This window comes from Herpailurus yagouaroundi, unplaced genomic scaffold, assembly GCF_014898765.1.
Source record: "Herpailurus yagouaroundi ecotype Mexico unplaced genomic scaffold, PumYag 162, whole genome shotgun sequence".
Taxonomy (NCBI): Eukaryota; Metazoa; Chordata; class Mammalia; order Carnivora; family Felidae; genus Herpailurus; species Herpailurus yagouaroundi.
Window position 1 is genome coordinate 56,010,452 of NW_024412403.1, and position 25,023 is coordinate 56,035,474.

The 25,023-nt window shown below is 39.1% G+C and overlaps 1 protein-coding gene across 1 annotated transcript in view; it reads right to left on the bottom strand.

The window, feature by feature from the left end:
- Nucleotides 1-1,446: 1,446 nt before the first annotated feature.
- The window catches only part of MYH15 (myosin heavy chain 15), a 152,079-nt gene continuing 128,502 nt past the window's right edge, over nt 1,447-25,023 (bottom strand). The window contains exons 38-40 of the mRNA XM_040484426.1: nt 24,104-24,208; nt 3,456-3,551; nt 1,447-2,549 (exon numbers count right to left, since the gene is read on the bottom strand). Coding sequence (XP_040340360.1) covers nt 2,385-2,549; nt 3,456-3,551; nt 24,104-24,208 — 366 coding nt within the window. The 3' untranslated portion in view covers nt 1,447-2,384. The remainder of the gene's footprint in view (nt 2,550-3,455; nt 3,552-24,103; nt 24,209-25,023) is intronic.

The following is a 25,023-nucleotide window of genomic DNA, read 5'->3' on the forward strand; positions in this document are numbered from 1 at the left end:
AAAACTCATTAACTTCAGTAATAACAATTTACTAACATACCCTAGGCCTCATCGTCCATGTCTTCCATAAATATTTTGCATTAAAAGGCAATAGGTATTTTTTTAACTTGAGAATTTAAAAGACTCTTTTATCTTTTATGCAAAATGTTTACTTGTATTTGAGGACCAAAAAAATCCCCATTAACCTGGGAAGCAAGGATACTCATTACATTTTCTAATCACCTTTTTTAAACTGCTTTTCACACCACATAAACATGCTTTTTTTAATGCTTGTTTCAAATGCAACTTAAGTTTTCAGCCATCAAATGGTACCATCCTTGGACTTGTCCAACTTCTGTTTTTCATAAGCAAGGACTGCTTATTCTTCATGAGCCTGAAAAACAATATGAGTGTGTTCTGTGAATTCCTGTGACTTTCATCAGTGGCACACACACCCAGAACCAAGCCCAGTCCCTTCCAGAGTAAGCAGACCTCAGCCAACTCCTCATTAGCTTCAAAGGGATACGGGGAATTGAGGCAATTATGTGCATTACACAAAGCAGACACAGGTAATTCATCTGAAGGACGTGCTTGGGTACTCTCAATTTTCTGCCTGCCAAGCCTTGCCAGTGAAGGCAGCGCCCTCTACAAAAGAAAAGGCAAGGCTGTGGCCATATTACCACTGGCTCCATAGCTGGGACACACAATTCTATCAGAAAACGTTTTCACTTGGTTTATGACAGTTGAGAGATTTTCAGGCTTTCCTTCTATAAATGGGAAACAATTAGTCATTGCACTGCCAAGGATGGTTTTCCTATTCATCTTGGGCCTCTCAGAAGCAATTTCTGCTTCACTCATTTTATTCTTTGTTGGAAACAACTGTGACAAAGTCGAATACATTACATCTGTTTTGCAGCCCTTTTGACCTCCTACAGCTGAGTGCAAATGTAGCCTGTGTGAGGCATTTCCCCAAACAAAACTATTATGTGCAGTTGAGGGGCAGGCATATTGGTTTATATGCACCCAAAACCAATGCCATGACCCTCTCAAATTGTGGCCAGAGTTCAAACCACTCAAGTGGACCTTTGCACATAGGCCTTATCCCTAAGACAACTATTCAAGCATCAATAAGAAATTTCTGGAGTGTACCAATGACCCATGCTTCTCATATTTAGATCTAAACCTATTCAGTACAACCAACTTTTAGATTCTCCTTCAAAAGAGATTATTTTGACCTCCTTCCAGGTAGTATTTATTATGGACAACCCTACTTATCTTGCAGAGTTATTAGTAATTCGTTTATAAGAAGACCAGGCAGGTACCAAATTTTTAAAAATGAAATGGTGGCTGTCTGTGCTAGAGACTGCTAAGTGTTTTATAGGCATTCCATAAAGGACAGCTAATGTCTTATCTAATGTTCTTTAGTTCATTTCTCCTAAAGCTAGACCTTATTTAAACACCCTGTGTTCCTGGAAAATCTAATAAGAAAGCTGAGCTTCCTATGGTCTCAATGTTAGTATAACCCCAAAGTTCATATGTTGAAATCTCAATCCCCATAGTGACGGTGTTAGGAGGTGGGGCTTTAAGTATGAGGGTGGAGTTCTCATGAATGGAATCAGTGCCTTATAAAAAAAAAATCCCCAGAGAGCTCCCCCCCCCCCACCCTTTCACTGTGTGAGGACACATTGAGAAAAGGGCTATGAGGAAGTGGCCCTCACCAGATGTTGAATCTGCCAGCACCATGATCCTGGACTTCCCAGCCTAAAGAACTGTGAGAAATGTTTGTTGTTTATAAGCCACCCAGGTTCTGGCATTCTGTTATAGTAACCTGAACACACCCGGACAAGCCCACTGTTCAATGGTCTTTGTCATGCTGCCACTTTGCTGGTAAAGTTAGGGTAGTGTCCGTACCATGGGATCAGAATAGTAGTGTCATAACCCACAGATATGGAAATATCCTTTCTCCTTGCTTTAGGACAGAACCAGGAGTAAAGCTAGAAAAGACAAGTGCATTTATTCTCCACTGCCTCAACTTTAAACCTCACCTCCCAGGTCTCCATACTGATTCAGTATAAAGTCATGTACTTGTCTACCTAGAAAGACTTCTCTTGGAGTTTCAAGCATATCCATCTTTCAAACTTTTTAAATTATCTTTGTTCTCTGGACTTCTGACTGTTCTATAAAAGTGAATCTAGGACCTGGAATTCAGAGTCTACAAGTTCACCTGGACTTAAGAATTTGAGAAGTATAAATACAATGTGCATTCCACCCAAATGCTTAGCACTTCATATTACCTGGACAAGGAGAATTTAGTAAATAGGGAAGACTTTAAAGGGAAGGGGATGGGCAACAAAGAGATTTCTTGTTCTACTCGTTGTATGACATGAACCCTAAACACACACACTTTAAGAATTAGAGTTGAATATCTGACATACCTTTTTTGTAAACTCTTTTGCTTTCAACTTGAGTTTATTGACTTGAGATTCTGCTATCTCTGCCCTTTCCTTAGCTTCGTTTAACTCGTGTTGCTGCTTCTTATACTTGGAAAAATATTGATTGGCTTGTGCTTCCTATAAAAATAAAAAAAAAATGAAAAAAATATCCCTGTGCTTACATAGTCATTTTCTCTGCTTTGACATGATAAAGTTGAAAAATGTGTGAAAGGAATATAAACTGAGTGTTGAATGGAATATATTTTGGTATGATATGATATATAAGGATTCAGACTTTCTAGCAGGCATGATACCCATTTTTATAAGCATTGTTTTCTGGAAATTTAGAACCTGCTCAGCACGTTCCACTAATTGGATGTAGTATGGTTTTCATGGGCATCTTATGTGTTAGAAAAACCACAATTGTTTTGCAAACAGCTAAACATCCTAGTTTACCTCTGAGTGAAGGGGGCTTATCTTTAAAATTATATGTCAACAAGTAATTATTACATATAGCAATTTTAGGCAAAATTATTGAAATAATTCAAAACCCCTGAAGAGATATTAGATATATATTATTAGATATAAGCCAATATATACATTACTTATGAATTACATTCTATGTAGCTATGAGTTGGCAACCAGCGTTGGCAAGTACATTTCAAATGATGACCGTTTTGGCCAGAGTTATGTTGAGGCTGTGAAACCACTCACCCAACGATTTTTAGGGTGAGGAAGGCCCCAGGGTGACTATCTGGCCAAAAATTTGCCATCCCTATACGACATCATGTTTTTACTTGACTCATTTTTTTGCAATGCACATATCTGAGTGTAACCACAAGGTTGATGGTGAAAGCTCTGGCTCCCTGAAGGAAAAAGTAACAATTTTTTGAGCATGGGTGATAATTCTAGTCTGAGAAAAACTAGAAAATGAACAGACTTTAAGCTGAGCTGGTCCTCTCTGACAAAGTGCTTACCTATCTCCATAAATCAAAAACAATGGCTGGGAAATCCATGAGGCTGTAATGGCCGCCAGGTACTTACTGCTGCCTCCATTTGCTGCTTGTAACTTTGTACTTTTAGCTGAAGTTTATCCATCAGAGTCTGCATCCTACTCAGATTTTTCTTGTCATCCTCTGCCTGAAATACATAGATAGGTATATGAAAGTGATTTGAATGATCCAGCAGTCTGCATTGGGAGTAGCCTCATGTGAGAAAATAAAAGGAAATTTATTTTAATTTTGGAGAGAGGGAGAGAGGGAGACAGAGAATCTGAAGCAGACTGCACTGTCAGCACAGAGCCTGACATGGGGCTCAAACCCACAGACTGTGAGATCATGACCTGAGCCCAAGTCAGGCACTCAACTGAGCTACCCATGTGTCTTGGTTAGGAACTTTACTAAATAACTTGAGTTGTGATTTGAGAAATGGGTCTTTACTTATTGTAAGTTCTGAGAAATTAGCAATGACAGTCACTTCTCCTAACAGTCCTCCCATCCTAACCAAGCTACACCAGCCTGTGGTTTCTCAGTAGGAATGAAGTACCATTATAACAGAAGCTGTGTGTACAAAACTAGAAACCAATCCTCTCCTGCCACTAATCAAACCAACTCTTCCCCCTTGAACTTTCTAATTGACTCTTGGTTTTGGATAATGGAATTATAGAAAGGTAAGTCTTCTGGAATTGTGGTGTGGGCATCAGCAGAGAGTGAGGAAAATTCTATGAAATGTGGGGACCTTGGTGTGTACATTCTCACTGCTTCCATTGCAATCCAGGCTTGGGATGGACAAAAGAAATCTAGTAGGATAGTGTTTCTTAGCTGTGCTCTACAGAGCCCTGGGTGTTCTGAGGAAATAGGAGGGGAGAGGCACACAGGTAGGAAAGTCTCTGCATATCCCCCACTTTCTCATGCCCTTTTAAGTAGAGTATCTCCACTTTGGAGCTGTTGAACTTCCAAAAGAAGACCATGTCAGTTGGCTTGTGGTTGAGATACTGATTTTTTTTTAAAGTTTTTTTTTTTTTTTTATTGTGAGAGAGACAGACAGTGTAAATGGGGGAGGGCAGAGAAAGAGGGAGGGAGAGAATCCCTAGCTGCCAGCACAGAGCATGAAACTAGGGGATCATAACCTGAGCCAAAATCAAGAGTCAGAAACTTAACCGAGCCACCCAGGTGCCCCAAGATACTGATTTAATCAAGGTCTACCTCCTGCTACTCAAATGATTTTCCTGTTTTCATATTGTTTCATCAAATGTCAACTCCTTTGGTGACTTTCATAGTCTTTCTACTACCCTTCCACTGCCTTCCACAAACTTCCTCCACTCCAATTAAACTCATCTCCTATTACCTCATAGTTCTCTTATTCCCTCCTCTGTAAGTTTAGTTAATATCTCCCCTTGGACACAGTACCAAAGAAAGAGAAATGTCAAGTCTTTCCACAAAAGAGGACTATTTGCTTATCTTAGTACCTGCAGCCTAAGGAAGGCTTCTAATTTAACACACATCAAGGGGCTGACTGCAATGCTCTCCAGAGACATGAAAGGCTGGTAGGCATCATATTCACACTTGCCCTCTGCCTCACTCCAGGTTGCTATCTCTCAGAAAGGAGGCTTGTGCATGTTTAGTGCCCTGGTTTGTGGATGCTCCCCAGAAAATACCCCATGAAGGCATGACTCTGGTGGCCAGTGGTACTTATGTTCATGGGTCCCATAGGGCTGCAACAAATAGTGCTTAGCCAGCTGACCCCTCCCCTGCCATGTCACAATACAGAAGCAGAATACTGAAATGCCATCTTTCTGTCAAAGAGACTAATTCATATATCTTAGTAGCTGTCACTAAGAAGCTGGCTTCTAATTTAACATACATCAAGGGGCTGACTGCAATAGAGACTGGGCAGGCTATCTTCCCCACTCCAGTTTGCCAGTATTTCCAAGAAAGGAGTTTGTACACAGGTCTGGTGTCCTGGATTTTGTAGCTGCTGCCCAGAGGACACATCCCTTGATAGCTGGGCTCTGGTGACCAGCAGGGCTTGTGTTCGCAGGTCCAATGGTATGGCACAAAGAAACAGTTGTTAAATGGCTATCACCCCAAGGCTCAGCAGAAATAAAACAGAAATGGCCATCTCCCAGTCTTTGCCTAGAAGAGGCATATATGCATATTTTAAAAGCTCCTACCTGAGGATCCAGATTCCAATCAGCTTGCATCTAGGAACTGAGATCTGCCCCTTTTGGATACCAATAGACTAGGACACCCTAAACTCTTGGGAGCCACTACGAACAAAGAAGAGGGCTTGGACAATGACAAAGGTTTTAGAAACAACCAAGAGCTAGAGCATTGTTGAATAAGGATCATGTCCTACATGAGACCACTCATTCAAGACTGGGAGAGGTAGCTGTTTTACCTAATGCATAGAAATCAATGCAGAAAATCAAAGAAAATGAAGAAACAGAGGAATGGGCTTCAAACAGAAGAGCAAAATAAAATCTCAGAAAAAGAGGTAAGTGATTTACCTGATAAAGAGTTCAAAACAATGGTCATAAAGATGCTCACCAAGCTCAGAACAATGCATGAATGAAGTGAAAATTTCAACAAAGAGAAAATATAAGAAATTACCAAACAGAATCACTGTAACGAAAAATAAGTGGACAGGGGTGCCTGGGTGGCTCAGTCGGTTAGGCGTCCAATTTCGGCTCAGGTCGTGATCTCATGGTTCGTGGGTTTGAGCCCTGCATTGGACTCTGTGCTGACAGCTCAAAGCCTGGAGCCTGCTTCAGATTCTGTGTCTCCCTCTCTCTCTGCCCCTCCCCGGCTCACACACTCTCTCTCTCTCTCTGTCTCTCTCTCTCAAAAATAAAATAAACATTAAAAAAAATTAGAAAAAAAAGAAAAAGAAGTGGACTGAAAAGTACAACAGAGAGTTCAACAGCAAACTAGATGAAGCAGAAGAAAGGATAGTGAACTTGAAGACAGGGCAGTGGAATTCATCTCATCAGAGCAGCAAAAAGATAAAGAATGAAAGAGTGATGGCTTAAGAGACTAATAGAAGAACATCAAGCAGACCAACATTTGCACTCTAAGAGTCCTAGAAGGAGAATAAAGAGAGAAAGGGGCAAAAATTTGAAAAAATAATGGCTGAAAACTTCCCTAACCTGAGGAAAGAAAGAGACATCCAGATCCAGGAAGTTCAGAGACTTCAAATGAAATAAACCCAAAGAGACCCACACCAAAACACATAATACTAAATTGTCAAAGACAAGGAGAGAATCTTAAGAGTAGCAAGAGAAAAACAACTTGTTAACCCCATAGGACTCTATAAGCAGATTTTTCAGCAAAAACTTTCCAGGCCAGAAGGGAAAGGTACAATACATTCAAAATATTGAAAGAAGAAAAAAAATAAAAACCTGCCAATTAAGAATACTCTACCTGGCAAAGATGTCCTTCAAAACTGAAAAAGAGATAAATAGTGTTCCAGGCAAGCAAAAGCTAAAGGTGTTCAGACCATTAGACTGGCCTTATAAGAAACATTAAAGAAACTTCTATAAACTGAAATGAAAGGGCACTAATTAGTAACAGGAAAATGAATATACATACATCTATATGCATACACATATATATGTATATATATTTATGTATATATGCATACATATACATATACATGTATATGTTTATATGTATATATATGTATATTTTCAGAATAATATAATTTTTGGTGGTGGGTAAATCACTTATGTATCTAGTATGAAGGTTAAAAGACAAAAATAGTAAAAAATAACTTCCAATATCTGTTAATGAATACACAGGATAAAAATATGTAAATTGTGACATCAACAAACATAAAATGTTGCCAGGGAGGACAGTAAAAATATAGAGCTTTAGAGTGCATCCCAATTGAAGTTTAAAATAGACTATCATAAATACAGTTTGCTTCATGTAAGCTTCATGGTAACCACAAAGCAGAAACCTATAGATACACAAAAGATAAACAGAAAAGAATCTAACCATACTACAGAAAATCACCAAAGCAACAAGGAGCAAGAGAAGAAGAAAGTAACAAAGGAATTACAAAACAGCGAGAAAACTAACAAAATGGCAATTATGTGCATACCTATCAATAATTACTTTAAATATAAGTGGACCAAATTTTCCAATCAAAACACAGAGTGGTTGAATGGATACAGAAAGGAAACTCATCTAGCTGCTGCCTACAAGACACTTCAGACCTAAAGACACACAGACTAAAAGTTTTAAAGAATGCAACAAGATATTGCATGCAAACATTAACCAAATGAAGATGGGGTACCTATACTTATATCAGACAAAATAGATGTTAAGACAAAGATCTCAATAAGAAGCAAAGGTCATTATAGAATGATAAAGGGGTCAATATAACAAGAGGATATAGCAGTTGTGAATATCTATACACCAATATAGGAATATCTACATATATAAAGCAAATGTTAACAGACCTAAAGGGAGAAATAAACAGCAATACAATAAAAGTAGGGAACTTTAATACCCAATTTTTATTAATAGATAGATAAGACTGACAGAAAATCATTCAGGAAACATAATCCTTAAATAAAACATTAGACCAAATGGACTTAACAGACTGTATACATTCCGACCAAAAGGAACAGAATACACATTATTCTCAAGCATGCATATAATATTCCTCAGGATAGACCATATGTTAGGCCACAAAACAAGTTTTAATAAATTTAAAAGGATTGAAGTCACATCAAGTATCTTTTCTGACCACAACTGTATGAAACTAGAAATTATAAGAAAAAAAAAACCTGGAAAATCCTCAAATGTAGGAAGATTAAACAATATCACTAAACAACCAATGAGTCAAAGAAGAAATCAAAAGAGAAATAAAAAAATACCTTGAGACAAATGCAAATGGAAGTACAACATACCAAAACTTTTGAGATGCAGCAAAGGCAGTTCTGAGAAGGAAATTAATAGTAATAAATTTCTACATTAAGAAATGAATAAAAATCTCAAATAAACAATCGGACTTTAGGCCTTAAGAAACTAGAAGAAAGAACAGATACCAAAGTTAGCAGAAGGAAGGAAATAACAAAGATCAGAATGAAGATAAATTAAAATAGACTAAAAAGACAATAGAAAAAAAACAATGAAACTAAAAGCTATTTTTTTTTTTTAAGATAAACAAAATTGATAAACGTTTGGCTGGACTCACCAAGAAAAAAAGAGAAAGGATGCATACAAAAATAGAAATGAAAGAGGGGACATTACAACTGATACCACAGAAATACAAAGGATCATAGAAACCACTAAAAACAATTATATGCCAAAAAAATTGATAACCTAGAAGAAATGAGTAAATAAATTCAGTAAAGTTGCCAGATTCAAAGTTAATATACATAAATCTGTTGTTTTTCTAGACACTAATAATGAAGTATCAGAAAAAGAAATTAAGAAAACAATTCTAGCTACAAGTGCACCAAAAGAATAAAATAACTAAGAATAAACTCAACCAAGGAGGTAAAAGACCTGTACTCTGAGCTATAAAATGTTGATGAAAGTAAATGAAAATAACACAAACAAATGGAAGGATATTCCATTCTCATGGATTGGAAGAATGAATATTGTTAAAATATCCATACTATAGGGGTGCCTGGGTGGCTCAGTTGGTTAAGAGTCCAACTTCGGCTCACGTCATGATCTCATGGTTTGTGGGTTCGAGCCCTGCATTGGGCTCTGTCCTGACAGCTCAGAGACTGGAGCCTGCTTCAGATTCTGTGTCTCCCTCTCTCTCTGCCCCTCCCTGGCTTGTACTCTGTTTCTCTTTTCCTCTACCCCTCTCCCTCTCTCTGTCTCTGTCTCTCATAAATAAACATCAAAAAAAAATTTTAATATCCATACTGCCTAAAGTAATCTACAGATTTATTCAATAATACTCCTTATTAAAACACCAATAGTATTTTTCACAGATCTAGAACAAATAATTCTAAAATTTGTAGAACCACAAAAGACACCAATTAGTCAAATCAATCTTGAGAAAGAATAAAGCTGGAGGTATAATAGTCTCAGATTTCAAGATGTACTACAAAGCTATAATAATCAAAATAGCATGGTACTGGCATGAAAATAAACACATAGATCAAAAGAATAGACTAGGGAGCCCAATAATAAGCTTACATTTATATGGTCAGTTAGTCTATGACAAAAGCAACAAGAACATACAAAGAAGAAAGACAGTCTCTTCAGTAAATAGTGCTGGGAAATCTGGGCCACTACATGCAAAAGAATGAAACTGGACCACTTTCTTCTTAAAGCATACAAATAAATATACTCCAAATGTATTAAAGACTTAAATGTGAGACCTAAAACAATAAAACTCCTAGAAGAAAACATAGGAAATAGTCTCTTGAATGTTGCCTTAGCAACATATTTATGGATGTGTCTCCTTAGGCAAGGGAAACAAAAGCAAAAAGAAACTATTAGGATTATGCCAAACTAAAAGGCATTTGCACAGCAAAGGAAACCATCAACAAAACAAAAAGGCAACCTACTGAGTAGGAGAATATATTTGCAAGTGATATACCTGGTTAAAGGGTTAATATCCAAAATATATAAAGAACTTACATAACTCAATACCCAAAAAATCCAAATAATCTGATGTACAATGGGCAGAACACCTGAATACAATAATAATACAAATAATACAAATACTAATTTGCAAAGATATAGGCACCTCTATGTTTACCACAGCATTATTTACAGAGCAAGATATAGAAATAGCCTAAGTGTCCATCCATAGATGAATGGATAAAGAAGATATAGTATATGTATATAATGGAATATTACTCAGCCATAAAAAAGATGCAGTCTTACCATTTGCAGCAACATGAATGGACCTAGAAGGTATAATGCTAAGTGAAATAAGAGAAAGACAAACACCATATGGTTTCACTTATAGGTGGAATCTAAAAAACAAAATGAACAAACTAACAAAAATAGCAAAAAGAAATCTTAAGTACAGAGAACTGTGGTTCTAAGTGTGTGTGTGTGTGTGTATGTGTGTGTGTGTGTGAAATGAACAAAAAGGGGTAAGGGGAATGGGAGGTACAGGCTTCCAGTTTTGCAATGAATAAGTCATGGGATGAAGACATATACAGATTATAGGTAATATAGTCAGTGGTATTGCAATGGCATGATATGGTGGCAGATGGTAGCTACACTTGTGGAGAACACAGCATTACATCTATAGTTGTCAAATCACTGTTTTACACGTGAAATGAATATAACATCGTATGTCACTTATATTGCAACAAAAATATTTTAAATAAACAAAATTGATGAACTTTTGGCTAGACTCACCAAGAAAAGAGAGAGAAGACTCAAACAAATAAAATTAGAAATGAAAGAGGAGACATTACAAGTGATACCACAGATATACAAAGAATCATGAGACTACTATAAACAATTATATGCCCCAAATTTGGATAACCTAAAAGAAATAGATAAATTCTTAGAACATACAATCTACCAAGACTGAATCACGGGTAAAAGGAAATTTGAGGATATCAAAAATACAAGAAACAACAGATGTTGTCAAGGATGTGGGAAAAAGGAAACCTCTTGCACTGTTGGTGGGAATGCAAATTGGTGCAGCCATTGTGGAAAATAGTATGGAAGTTGCTAAAAAAATTAAAAATAGAAATATCTTACATTCCAAGAATTGCACTACTTGGTATTTACCCCAAAGTACAAGAACACTAATTCAGAGGGATACATGCACCCCTATGTTTACTGCAGCATTATTTACAATAGCCAAACTATGGGAGCAGCTCAAGTGTCCTTTGATAGATGAATGGATAAAGAAAATGTGGTGTGTAAAGAAAAAGAAAGGGAGAGAGAAAAAAACAGGAAACAGACTCTTAACTATAGAGAACAGCGGTTGCCGGAGGGAGGTGGGTGGAGGGATGGAACTAGGGGATAGGGATTAAAGAGTATAATTATTATGATAAAAAATAAAAATGATAAAAATAAATCAAGTACAACATAAAAAAATCGTAACAGACAAATTACTAGTGAGGAGATAGGATTAGTAATCAAAAATCTCCCAACAAATAAAAGTCCAAGACCAGGTGGCTTCACTGGTAAATTCTATCAAATGTTTAATGAATGATTAATACCAATCCTTCCCAAATTCTTTTTAAAAAATTGAAGAAGAGGGAACACTTCCAAACTTCTTTTATGAGGCAAGCATTACCTTGATATCAAAACTGAGAGAGAGAGAGAGAGAGAGAGAGAAGGAAGAAAGGAAGCAAGCAAGCAAGGAAACTGAAAACTACAGGTCAATATCCCTGATGCACATAAATACAAAAATCTTCAACAAAATATTAGCAAACTGAATTCAGCAATACATCAATAAATCCAATAATCAAATTGGATTTATTCCAAGGATGCAAGGATAGTTTGATACCTGCAAATCAATGTGATATACCGCATTAACAAAATGAAAGATATAAATCATATGAACTTCTGAATACATGAAGAAAAATCATTTGACAAAACTCAACATCCATTCATGATAAAACCTCTCAATAATGTGAATATAGACGGTTGTATCTCAACATAATAAAGACCATATATGAAAAACACACAGCTAACATCATACTCAATGGAGAAAAGTGGAGAGATGTTCCTCTGAGATTAGGAATGAAACAAAGATGCCTACTGTCACCACTTTTATTCAACACATTACTGGAAGTCCCAGCAGCACAATTAGGCAAGAAAAAGAAATAAAAGGCATCCAAATCAGAAAGGAAGTAAATGGTCTTGATTTGGAGATAATAGTATATGTAACAAAACAAAACAAAAAAATCCTAAAGACTCAATCAAAAACTGTTTTAAATAATAAACCGATTCAGTAAAATTGCAGATGTAAAAGCAACATACGAAAATTGGTTGTGTCTCTGTACACTAATAACAAACTATTCTAAAGAGAATTTGAGAAAACAATCCCATTTACAAATGTATCAAAAAGAATAAAATAGTTAGTAATAAATTTAACCAAAGAAGTGAAAGATCTGTGCTCTGAAAAGTGTAAGACATTGATGAAATAAATTTTAGGAGACACAAATAAAATGGAAAGTTATTTTATGCTCAGGGGTTGGAAGAATTAATATTGTTAAAATATCCATATTACCCATAGCAATTTATAGATTCAGCACAATCATAATTTCAATTGTATTTTTCACAGAACAATTTGAAAATTTGTATGGAATCACAAAAGACCTCTCATAGCCAAAAGAATCTTGAGAATGAAGAAGAACACTCAAGTCATCATGCTTCCTGATTTCAAACTACAAAACTATAGTAATCAAAGTATTGACATAAAAACAGACACATAGATCAATGAAACAAAATATAATGTGCATAAATAAACTCATACATATATGGTCAATTAATTTATGACACAGGAGCTAAGTATATACAAGGGTAGCCTACTCAATAAATGGTGCTGGGAAAATTGGACACCCACATGGAAAAGAATGAAACTAGACCACTTTCTTATACTATACACAAAATTAGCTCAAAATGGCTTAAAGCCTTAAATGTAAGATGTGAAACCATGAAACCATAAAACTCCTAGAAGAAAACAGAGGGTAAGCTCCTTGAAATTGGTCTTGGCCATGACGTTTGGATTTGACATAAAAAAACAATGGCAACAGATACAAAAATAAATAAGTGGGACTGCAGCAAACTAAAAAACCTCTATACAACAAAGGAAACCTTCAAAAAAATGAAAAGGCAACCTATGGAATAGGAGGAAATATTTTTAAATCACATACCTGAGAAGGGATTAATATCTCAAATACATAAAGAACTCATACAACTGAATAACCAAACAGAACAGGAAACAAAAAATATGCTTTAAAAATGGGCAGAGGAACAGAAACATGCAAAGATGCTCAACATCATTAATTATCAGGGAAATGCAAATCAAAGCAACTATGGAATATCACTTCACACTGTCAGAATCACTATAATCAAAAACTCAAGAAACAAGGGTTGACAAAGATGTGGAGAAAAAGGAACCCTCGTGCACTGTTGGTGGGAATGCAAACTAGTACAGACACTGTGGAAAACAATAGAGAGGTTCTTGAACAAATTAAAGAATAGAGGACTGAATCCAGTAATGCCACTACTGGGTATTTATCCAAAGAATATGAAAACACTAATTTGCAAAGATAAATGCAGCTCTATGTTTATTGCAGCATTATTTTTAATAGAAAAAATATGGAGGCAATCCAAGTGTCCAAATGAAGTGTGGATAAAGATGTATATATACATGACAGAATATTACTCAGCCATAAAAAGAATGAAATCTTGCCATTTGCAACAACGTGGATGGATCTAAAGGGTATAATGCCAAGTGAAATAAGTCAGAGAGAGACAAATACCATATTATTTCATTCATATGTAGAATTTCAGAAACAGAACAAACAATAAAGAGACAAATAAAAAAACAGACTCTTAACTATAGAGAACAAACTGGTAGTGATCAGATGGGAGACGGGTAGAAAAATGGGTGAAATAGGTGAAGGGGATTATTAAGAGTATGCTTATCTCAATGAGCAGTGAGTAATGTATAGAACTGCTGAATCACTATACTGCACACCTGAGACTAATATAACACTATACATTAATTACACTGGAATTTTATTTTTAATTTTTTTTTATATTTTATTTAAATCCAAGCTAGTTAACATATAGTGTAGTAATGGTTTCAGGAGTAGAATTTAGTGATTCATCACTTACATATAACACTCAGTGCTCATCCCAACAAGTGCCCTCCTTAATGCCCATCATCCATTTAGTTCCCCCCCAGCATCCTCCAGCAACCCTCAGTTTGTTCTCTGTATATAAGAGTCTCTTATGGTTTGTGTCCCTCTCAGTTTTTTAGCTTTTCTTTTCCCTCCCCTATGTTCATGTGTTTTGTTTCAAATGAACAGAGGATCTGAAGAGATCTTTTTTCCAAGAAGATATACAAATGGCCAATAGGTACATGGAAAGGTGCTCAACATCACTTACCATCAGGGAAATGCAAATCAAAATCATAATGATATATCAAAAAGACAAGAAATAACAAGTGTTGATGAGAATGTGGAGAAAAGGGAACCCTTGTGCACTACTGTTGGGGATACAAATCGGTGCAGGCATGGTGGAAAACAGTATGAAGCTTCCTCAAAAAATTGAAAACATAAGAGGGAAGATGGCGGCGTAGGAGGACGCTGGGCTCACCGCGCGTCCTGCTGATCACTTAGATTCCACCTACACCTGTGTAAATAACCCAGAAAACCACCAGAGGATTAGCAGAACGGAGTCGCCGGAGCCAGGCGCAGACGAGAGACCCACGGAAGAGGGTAGGAAGGGCGGCGAGGCGGTGCGCGCTCCACGGACTGGCTGGAGGGAGCCGGGGTGGAGGGGCGGCTCGCCAGCCAAGCAGAGCCCCCGAGTCTGGCTTGCAAAAAGATCCAGCGGATCTGACTCCCTCCTGCTGCCACAGGGCCCCTCCTGAAGTGGATCACCTAAGGAGAAGCAAGCTAAGCCTGCCCCTCCTGCCCCTGTGCACCTTGCCTACCCACCCCAGCTAAGACGTCAGATCCCCAGCAACACAAGGCTGGCAGTGTGCAAGTAGCCCAGACAGGCCACCCCACCCCACAGTGAATCCCGCCCCTAGGAGAAGGGAAGAGAAGGCACACACCAGTCTGACTGTGGCCCCAGCGGTGGGCTGGGGGCAGACATCAGGTCTGACTGCGGCTCCGCCCACCAACTCCAGTTCTACACCACAGCACAGGGGAAGTGCCCTGCAGGTCCTCACCAGCCAGGCACTATCCAAAATGACCAAGCGGAAGAATTCCCCTCAGAAGAATCTCCAGGAAATAACAACAGCTAATGAGCTGATCAAAAAGGATTTAAATAATATAACAGAAAGTGAATTTAGAATAATAGTCATAAAATTAATCGCTGGGCTTGAAAACAGTATAGCTGACAGCAGAGAATCTCTTGCTACAGAGATCAAGGGACTAAGGAACAGTCACGAGGAGCTAAAAAACGCTTTCAACGAAATGCATAACAAAATGGAAACCACCACGGCTCGGATTGAAGAGGCAGAGGAGAGAATAGGTGAACTAGAAGATAAAGTTATGGAAAAAGAGGAAGCTGAGAAAAAGAGAGATAAGAAAATCCAGGAGTATGAGGGGAAAATTAGAGAACTAAGTGATACACTAAAAAGAAATAATATACGCATCATTGGTATCCCAGAGGAGGAAGAGAGAGGGAAAGGTGCTGAAGGGGTACTTGAAGAAATCATAGCTGAGAACTTCCCTGAAGTGGGGAAGGAAAAAGGCATTGAAATCCAAGAGGCACAGAGAACTCCCTTCAGACGTAACTTGAATCGATCTTCTGCACGACATATCATAGTGAAACTGGCAAAATACAAGGATAAAGAGAGAATTCTGAAAGCAGCAAGGGGTAAACGTGCCCTCACATATAAAGGGAGACCTATAAGACTCGTGACTGCTCTCTCTTTTGAAATTTGGCAGGCCAGAAAGAATTGGCACGAGATTTTCAGTGTGCTAGACAGAAAAAATATGCAGCCGAGAATCCTTTATCCAGCAAGTCTGTCATTTAGAATAGAAGGAGAGATAAAGGTCTTCCCAAACAAACAAAAACTGAAGGAATTTGTCACCACTAAACCAGCCCTACAAGAGATCCTAAGGGGGACCCTGTGAGACAAAGTACCAGAGACATCACTACAAGCATAAAACATACAGACAGCACAATGACTCTAAACCCATATCTTTCTATAATAACACTGAATGTAAATGGATTAAATGCGCCAACCAAAAGACATAGGGTATCAGAATGGATAAAAAAACAAGACCCATCTATTTGCTGTCTACAAGAGACTCATTTTAGACCTGAGAACACCTTTAGATTGAGAGTGAGGGGATGGAGAACTATTTATCATGCTACTGGAAGCCAAAAGAAAGCTGGAGTAGCCATACTTATATCAGACAAACTAGACTTTCAATTAAAGGCTGTAACAAGAGATGAAGAAGGACATTATATAATAGTGACAGGGTCTATCCATCAGGAAGAGCTAACAATTATAAATGTCTATGTGCCGAATACTGGAGCGCCCAAATATATAAAACAATTACTCATAAACATAAGCAACCTTATTGATAAGAATGTAGTCATTGCAGGGGACTTTAACACCCCACTTACAGAAATGGATAGATCATCTAGACACACGGTCAATAAAGAAACAAGGGCCCTGAATGAGACATTGGATCAGATGGACTTGACAGATATATTTAGAACTCTGCATCCCAAAGCAACAGAATATACTTTCTTCTTGAGTGCACATGGAACATTCTCCAAGATAGATCATATACTGGGTCACAAAACAGCCCTTCATAAGTTTACAAGAATTGAAATCATACCATGCATACTTTCAGACCACAATGCTATAAAGCTAGAAATCAACCACAGAAAAAAGTCTGGAAAACCTCCAAAAGCATGGAGGTTAAAGAACACCCTACTAATGAATGAGTGGGTCAACCAGGCAATTAGAGAAGAAATTTAAAAATATATGGAAACAAACGAAAATGAAAATACAACAATCCAAAAGCTTTGGGACGCAGCGAAGGCAGTCCTGAGAGGAAAATACATTGCAATCCAGGCCTATCTCAAGAAACAAGAAAAATCCCAAATACAAAATCTAACAGCACACCTAAAGGAAATAGAAGCAGAACAGCAAAGGCAGCCTAAACCCAACAGAAGAAGAGAAATAATAAAGATCAGAGCAGAAATAAACAATATAGAATCTAAAAAAACTGTAGAGCAGATCAACGAAACCAAGAGTTGGTTTTTTGAAAAAATAAACAAAATTGACAAACCTCTAGCCAGGCTTCTCAAAAAGAAAAGGGAGATGACCCAAATAGATAAAATCATGAATGAAAATGGAATGATTACAACCAATCCCTCAGAGATACAAACAATCATCAGGGAATACTATGAAAAATTATATGCCAACATATTGGACAACCTGGAAGAAATGGACAAATTCCTGAACACCCACACTCTTCCAAAACTCAATCAGGAGGAAATAGAAAGCTTGAACAGACCCATAACCAGTGAAGAAATTGAATCGGTTATCAAAAATCTCCCAACAAATAAGAGTCCAGGACCAGATGGCTTCCCAGGAGAGTTCTACCAGACGTTTAAAGCAGAGATAATACCTATCCTTCTCAAGCTATTCCAAGAAATAGAAAGGGAAGGAAAACTTCCAGACTCATTCTATGAAGCCAGTATTACTTTGATTCCTAAACCAGACAGAGACCCAGTAAAAAAAGAGAACTACAGGCCAATATCCCTGATGAATATAGATGCAAAAATTCTCAATAAGATACTAGCAAATCGAATTCAACGGCATATAAAAAGAATTATTCACCATGATCAAGTGGGATTCATTCCTGGGATGCAGGGCTGGTTCAACATTCGCAAATCAATCAACGTGATACATCACATTAACAAAAAAAAAGAGAAGAACCATATGATCCTGTCAATCGATGCAGAAAAGGCCTTTGACAAAATCCAGCACCCTTTCTTAATAAAAACCCTTGAGAAAGTCGGGATAGAAGGAACATACTTAAAGATCATCAAAGCCATTTATGAAAAGCCCACAGCTAACATCATCCTCAACGGGGAACAACTGAGAGCTTTTTCCCTGAGATCAGGAACACGACAGGGATGCCCACTCTCACCGCTGTTGTTTAACATAGTGCTGGAAGTTCTAGCATCAGCAATCAGACAACAAAAGGAAATCAAAGGCATCCAAATTGGCAAAGATGAAGTCAAGCTTTCGCTTTTTGCAGATGACATGATATTATACATGGAAAATCCGATAGACTCCACCAAAAGTCTGCTAGAACTGATACATGAATTCAGCAAAGTTGCAGGATACAAAATCAATGTACAGAAATCAGTTGCATTCTTATACACTAACAATGAAGCAACAGAAAGACAAATAAAGAAACTGATCCCATTCACAATTGCACCAAGAAGCATAAAATACCTAGGAATAAATCTAACCAAAGATGTAAAGGATCTGTATGCTGAAAACTATAGAAAGCTTATGAAGGTAATTGAAGAAGATTTAAAGAAATGGAAAGACATTCCCTGCTCATGGATTGGAAGAATAAATATTGTCAAAATGTCAATACTACCCAAAGCTATCTACACCTTCAATGCAATCCCAATCAAAATGGCACCAGCATTCTTCTCGAAACTAGAACAAGCAATCCTAAAATTCATATGGAACCACAAAAGGCCCCGAATAGCCAAAGTCATTTTGAAGAAGAAGACCAAAGCAGGAGGCATCACAATCCCAGACTTTAGCCTCTACTACAAAGCTGTCATCATCAAGACAGCATGGTATTGGCACAAACACAGACACATAGACCAATGGAATAGAATAGAAACCCCAGAACTAGACCCACAAACGTATGGCCAACTCATCTTTGACAAAGCAGGAAAGAACATCCAATGGAAAAAAGACAGTCTCTTTAACAAATGGTGCTGGGAGAACTGGACAGCAACATGCAGAAGGTTGAAACTAGACCACTTTCTCACACCATTCACAAAAATAAACTCAAAATGGATAAAGGACCTGAATGTGAGACAGGAAACCATCAAAACCCTAGAGGAGAAAGCAGGAAAAGACCTCTCTGACCTCAGCCGTAGCAATCTCTTACTCGACACATCCCCAAAGGCAAGGGAATTAAAAGCAAAAGTGAATTACTGGGACCTTATGAAGATAAAAAGCTTCTGCACAGCAAAGGAAACAACCAACAAAACGAAAAGGCAACCAACGGAATGGGAAAAGATATTTGCAAATGACATATCGGACAAAGGGCTAGTATCCAAAATCTATAAAGAGCTCACCAAACTCCACACCCAAAAAGCAAATAACCCAGTGAAGAAATGGGCAGAAAACATGAATAGACACTTCTCTAAAGAAGACATCCGGATGGCCAACAGGCACATGAAAAGATGTTCAGCGTCGCTCCTTATCAGGGAAATACAAATCAAAACCACACTCAGGTATCACCTCACGCCAGTCAGAGTGGCCAAAATGAACAAATCAGGAGACTATAGATGCTGGAGAGGATGTGGAGAAACGGGAACCCTCTTGCACTGTTGGTGGGAATGCAAATTGGTGCAGCCGCTCTGGAAAGCAGTGTGGAGGTTCCTCAGAAAATTAAAAATAGACCTACCCTATGACCCAGCAATAGCACTGCTGGGAATTTATCCAAGGGACACAGGAGTGCTGATGCATAGGGGCACTTGTACCCCAATGTTCATAGCAGCACTCTCAACAATAGCCAAATTATGGAAAGAGCCTAAATGTCCATCAACTGATGAATGGATAAAGAAATTGTGGTTTATATACACTATGGAATACTACGTGGCAATGAGAAAAAATGAAATATGGCCTTTTGTAGCAACGTGGATGGAACTGGAGAGTGTGATGCTAAGTGAAATAAGCCATACAGAGAAAGACAGATACCATATGGTTTCACTCTTATGTGGATCCTGAGAAACTGAACAGGAACCCATGGGGGAGGGGAAGGAAAAAAAAAAAAAAGAGGTTAGAGTGGGAGAGAGCCAAAGCATAAGAGACTGTTGAGAACTGAGAGCAAACTGAGGGTTGATGGGGGGTGGGAGGGAGGAGAGGGTGGGTGATGGGTATTGAGGAGGGCACCTTTTGGGATGAGCACTGGGTGTTGTATGGAAACCAATTTGACAATAAATTTCATATATTAAAAAAAAAAATTGAAAACAGAACTACCATATGATTCAGTAATTCCACTTCTGGTTACTGATCTGAAGGAAACAAAATCACTATCTTGAAATACCCCATGTTCATGCCAGCATTATTTACAATAGCCAAGACATGGAAATAACCCTAGTGTTCATCAACAAATGAATTACTAAAGAAAATGTGCTATATGTACAATGGAATATTGTTATTCTGCCATAAAAAGAAGGAGGTCCTGCCATTTGCAATCCTTAAGGGCATTATACTAGTGAAAGAAGTCAGAAAGAAACAAATAATATATGATCTCACCCATATGTAAAATCTAAAAAACCAAACTCACATAAACAAACAAAAAAAGAATTGGTGGTTGCCAAAGGCAAGGGTCTATGGGGGTGGGGAAAATGGGTCAAGGTGGTCAAGAAGTACAAAATTCCCGTTATAGGATGAGTAAGTCCTCGGAATGCAATGTTGAACATGGTGACTGTAGTTAACAATATGATGCTGTGTATTTGTAAGTTGGTAAGAGAGTAAGTCTTAAAGAGTTCTCAGCACAAGGAAAAAAATTGTAGTTATGTGTGGTGATGGATGTTAACCAAATTTGTGATAATCATTTCACAATGTAAACAAACATCAAATTATTACATTGTACACACAACACTAATGCAATGTTATGTGTCAAGTTTATCTCAATATAAGTAAATATATAAATACATAAGTAAATAAATAAAGCTTTAACCAAGCCATTTCTATGGCCTAGAATACTCCCCCACCCCACCTGAAAGTACAATCTGCCAGTAGATAATTACTCATTTTAAGCTTACTAAGGCAGGGACCAAGATATAAGAGAATGAGATAGGTCTACCTCTTCAATAAAATCTACTGTTTTCATCTGCCTGTCCCTTTCCCTCCCAGGTTTAAGAAATTTGAAGATTCATAGAATTATGCATGTGTAGAAGTTCTAAAACTAACAGAAGTTTAATTGCTTAAAACCAATTTACTGACGCAAGTCAATTTTCTGTGTGGTAAAGGAAGCCACAAGGAAGAAAACGGAAGCCTGGAAGTGGTTGCTGATGTTAATGAGCTCCTCCCACTTGAGAAGGCAGAGCCTTTGTTAGGCTCAGGCTCACATCTCAGCCCTGAGGCATTACATCACTGTGGTAGCCATGGTTGCGAGTGGCTCAGATTTCCCTGCAAGAAAAGAACTTGCCATTCAGCAGTGAGGAGGGCACTTACCTGAAAACCTCCAACTGCTGTGCCTTCGGGATCTGCTGTAGCATTTACACTGAGATCACCGCTCCCCAGGCAGCCCCCGGTCAATAACGGCCCAGTGATTACCAGGGTCCAGCCATTTCTGCCCAACATGGGGCTCCTTTCCAGGCAACCTTTGTGCTGGAGACTGCTCAGAGGAGATGGGCTGCAATGTGAAGCTCATATCCCATCCTCCTTCCTTCACCTTTTCCTTTCATGGATATCAGATTCACATCGTGGTCTAAAGGCTTTCTCTGCCCTGATCCTGCTTGCTTGATCCCTTTGTCTTTCCCAGGTGTTATGTCAGATAAATCTCTTATGCTTCTCAGACTCCATCCTGGCATCTGGTTCCTGGAGAAGCTACCCCAAACTACATTTTGTTTCCTTATCTCTAAAAATGAAGATACTATATCTGTAATTATATTTGTAAGGATTAAATAACATCTATACATAGATCCTTGAATATAGAAAGCAGTGGAAGATAAAATGGAGCAGGTGGATGGGAGGGGGCAGAAAGACTGTCTGTACCTGTTATAACGGTTGTCAGTCCCTAGTCCTACGTCCTGCTTTATAGCACATTATTCTAGGTACTGGAGAGAGAAAATAGGATGAGTTTCCAAATGCTAGAGGGACATACAGGGGAAGATAAATGCTCAATGGGGACTGGCTATAGAACTATTGTGGCTGGGGTCACACTTGATTCCCTTTCCAATGTAGTAGGATCTTCCCAGAGGATGTTTCCTAGGAAATGAAAACCATATTTATGCCCCTTTCAAAATGACATTTTCAACTGGCACCAATGACGTACTATCACAAAACACCCTGCCTCATAGTCCTGGTGGTTATTTTGATGTTAAAGGAGAACAGATTGGATTGGGCCAGCATCTATCTTGAATATTTCAAAAACAGGTACTGATATCAAGAAATGTGGAGCGCTCTCTAATGTCTCTTTAAAGTCACAGGGCCTAGCTTCATAACTTGTGTTAAATAGGTGCTCAGTAGGTGTTATCTGATTTAACAGCAGAAAAGCATTGCATAATTGAACAGATATACTGTGAGCATTGTGCAGACGCCGGGAAGAAATTAAGAACTGTACTTCCGTACTAGTACAAGGGGAAACAATAAGGCTAGCTCTATGAAGAAACAAAGATAAAACACAATAGAACAAGAATACAGTCTTTGGAGCAATGAAAACCAAAAAAGTATAGCCTTTGGTGTTTTGTTCTATAATGGACTTGTCTTCAGAGGGGGAAAAATGTCAGTACAATCCACAGGAAACTAAAAAGAAGAAAAACCCAGACATCATTAACAAGCAGCATGTGACTCCCTCAGCGTAGGTGGCTTCCTCACCCCCCTCAAAAGAAGGGTAGAATACCACACCTTTCATGCTCCCAAGGTGTTTACTTCCTTAGCCACACATCCCAGGGGCTCACTCCCGAATGGTATTGTTATAACTAGCATACTCTAAAGAAGTGTCAGACTAACTCTTAGAGAAGTCTCAGAAAAGAACCACTTCCTCAGTAAAGAAGAGCTGTGCAAGGAGCTCATTTCATCTTAATTAGCCCAAGATGATGCTTCTGAAGTGCACCGCGTTCTTAGCAACACTATCCTTCTCGCTGCAAGGAGGGAAGACATTGGCATCTCTAACAACAACTCAGCCTCAGGAACCAGAACCAGGACTGGCAGATCTTGCATTCGTACCGCCAACGTTGCTGTGAAAGCGGGTGCCCGGGAGGAATTTGCCTTTTCGCTGGCATAAGCTGTACGGTGCAGCAGGAGAGGGCCAGGGAGTGACCTCTGGCATCTGTGTTCAACAACTGGAACGTGGGCACCTAGTCTGTGCCAGGAAGATGCTGGGCCGCAGAACAGCGCACGGCACAGTGCCTCTGCACTCGCGGATTCAACGGTCCCCTCCGTTTGAAGGAAAGGAAAGAAAGGTTAGAAAATGAAAATGAAGGTGAAGGATTGTATTGTTGCTTTAGAAATGCGTTAACTACTGGTAAGAAGTCTTTCCATCTCTTTTCGCTTGAGACCAACGTTTGCTCACGGGGAAAGAATCTGTGAGCTCCACACGGCGGTATTTAGCAGCTACCACCTGGCACAGGCACCGAACAGAGTCCTCAGTGGCCTGGAGTGTCTGTGCCACCAGAAAATAGGAGCGAGCATGTCCCCTGCTTCGATGTAGCCAGTGTCCCATGTAACACGCTGGCTGAGGAGCCACCCCGACTCTCTGTCAGCCACTTCATTTACACATTGTTCTCACTCAGCCTCTCACAGGAAGGCATCTTTCTGAGAGCACCCCAGACGTTATGTGTGAAAAAATAAGCACGGTATAAATAGCTTTTCCCTTCTAATTGCAACTTGCGCTCACATTTTGCTTCCTGAGAGCTCTGAAAAGGGACCGACCCAAAGCACTAAGAGCACAGGAGCCCTGGGCCTGTCAGTCCATGTCTACCGCTGAATGTGAGCACAAAGGTGGGGGGAAAGAACAGCAGGAGACCTAGGAGGCCACCCCAGGCTTGAAAGGAGCTCGTTGCTCCAGCACACAAACAGGCAGTGGTTTCCCGGAGTACCTGATAGGTCAGCTCTTTGAGGCAGCGCTCCAGCCTGCGGGCTCCCCTCTGGGCCTCCGCGCTGCGACGGATTTCGTCCTCCAGTTCACCTTCCAGTTGTCTCACCTGCAACAAAACCCTGACCTCAGACCGCAGGCTGGCAGCCAGCGAGACGGGATGCCAGCGAATTTGCCAACTGGCGCGATCATTTGAAAGAGGGCAAAGTCATCAAGAGGGGGAGCCACTCTCTTTCTGGCAGTGGTTAAACAGGGTAGCCTCTCGGGGAACACTGCCTCGCCAAAAGTGAGTTGGTGGGATTATGTGAGTTTATAAAAGGACCGTTTAAACCCTCATCCATGCAGAAGTGGTAAGTTTCCTGTGAGATTACAAAATTGCACACACCCCTGTGTATGATCATAGGTAAGTATACAGAGAATAAGCTAGACGGGGCACACTTTAGGGATTAGGACAATGTACTACCTGATCTTAAGTTTCTTCCTCCATGTTCAGCCCTGACTCCCTGGAATTTGACCTTGAGTCTATGTGGCAGATATGTCCCACCCTGCCCGACAGCCCTGTTTTGTGGGAGGGCAGTAGTACGGATGGACAATCTGCCTGTAGCCTCACAGAGTCATACAGGCAAAGTTAGCATAACGTTCATTCGACAAACATTTTATGCCAACCACACACCGGACCCCAAGGCTAGGGAGACAGCAGTGAAAAGAACAAAAATTTCTCCCGTATGTAAGCATATGGTTTAATGAGCGGAAACACACAAAGTAAGATAGAGAATATGTTTGATGGTGAGATGTGATTTGGAGAAATAAAACAATTAGCAATAATCGTGCCTTGGATAAACCTCATTGGTGACAATACTGCCATTGTGCAGAGCTGGAGAAATAAAGCAGAAAGGGGTGTAGAGAGTTCATGGAGGAAGGGTG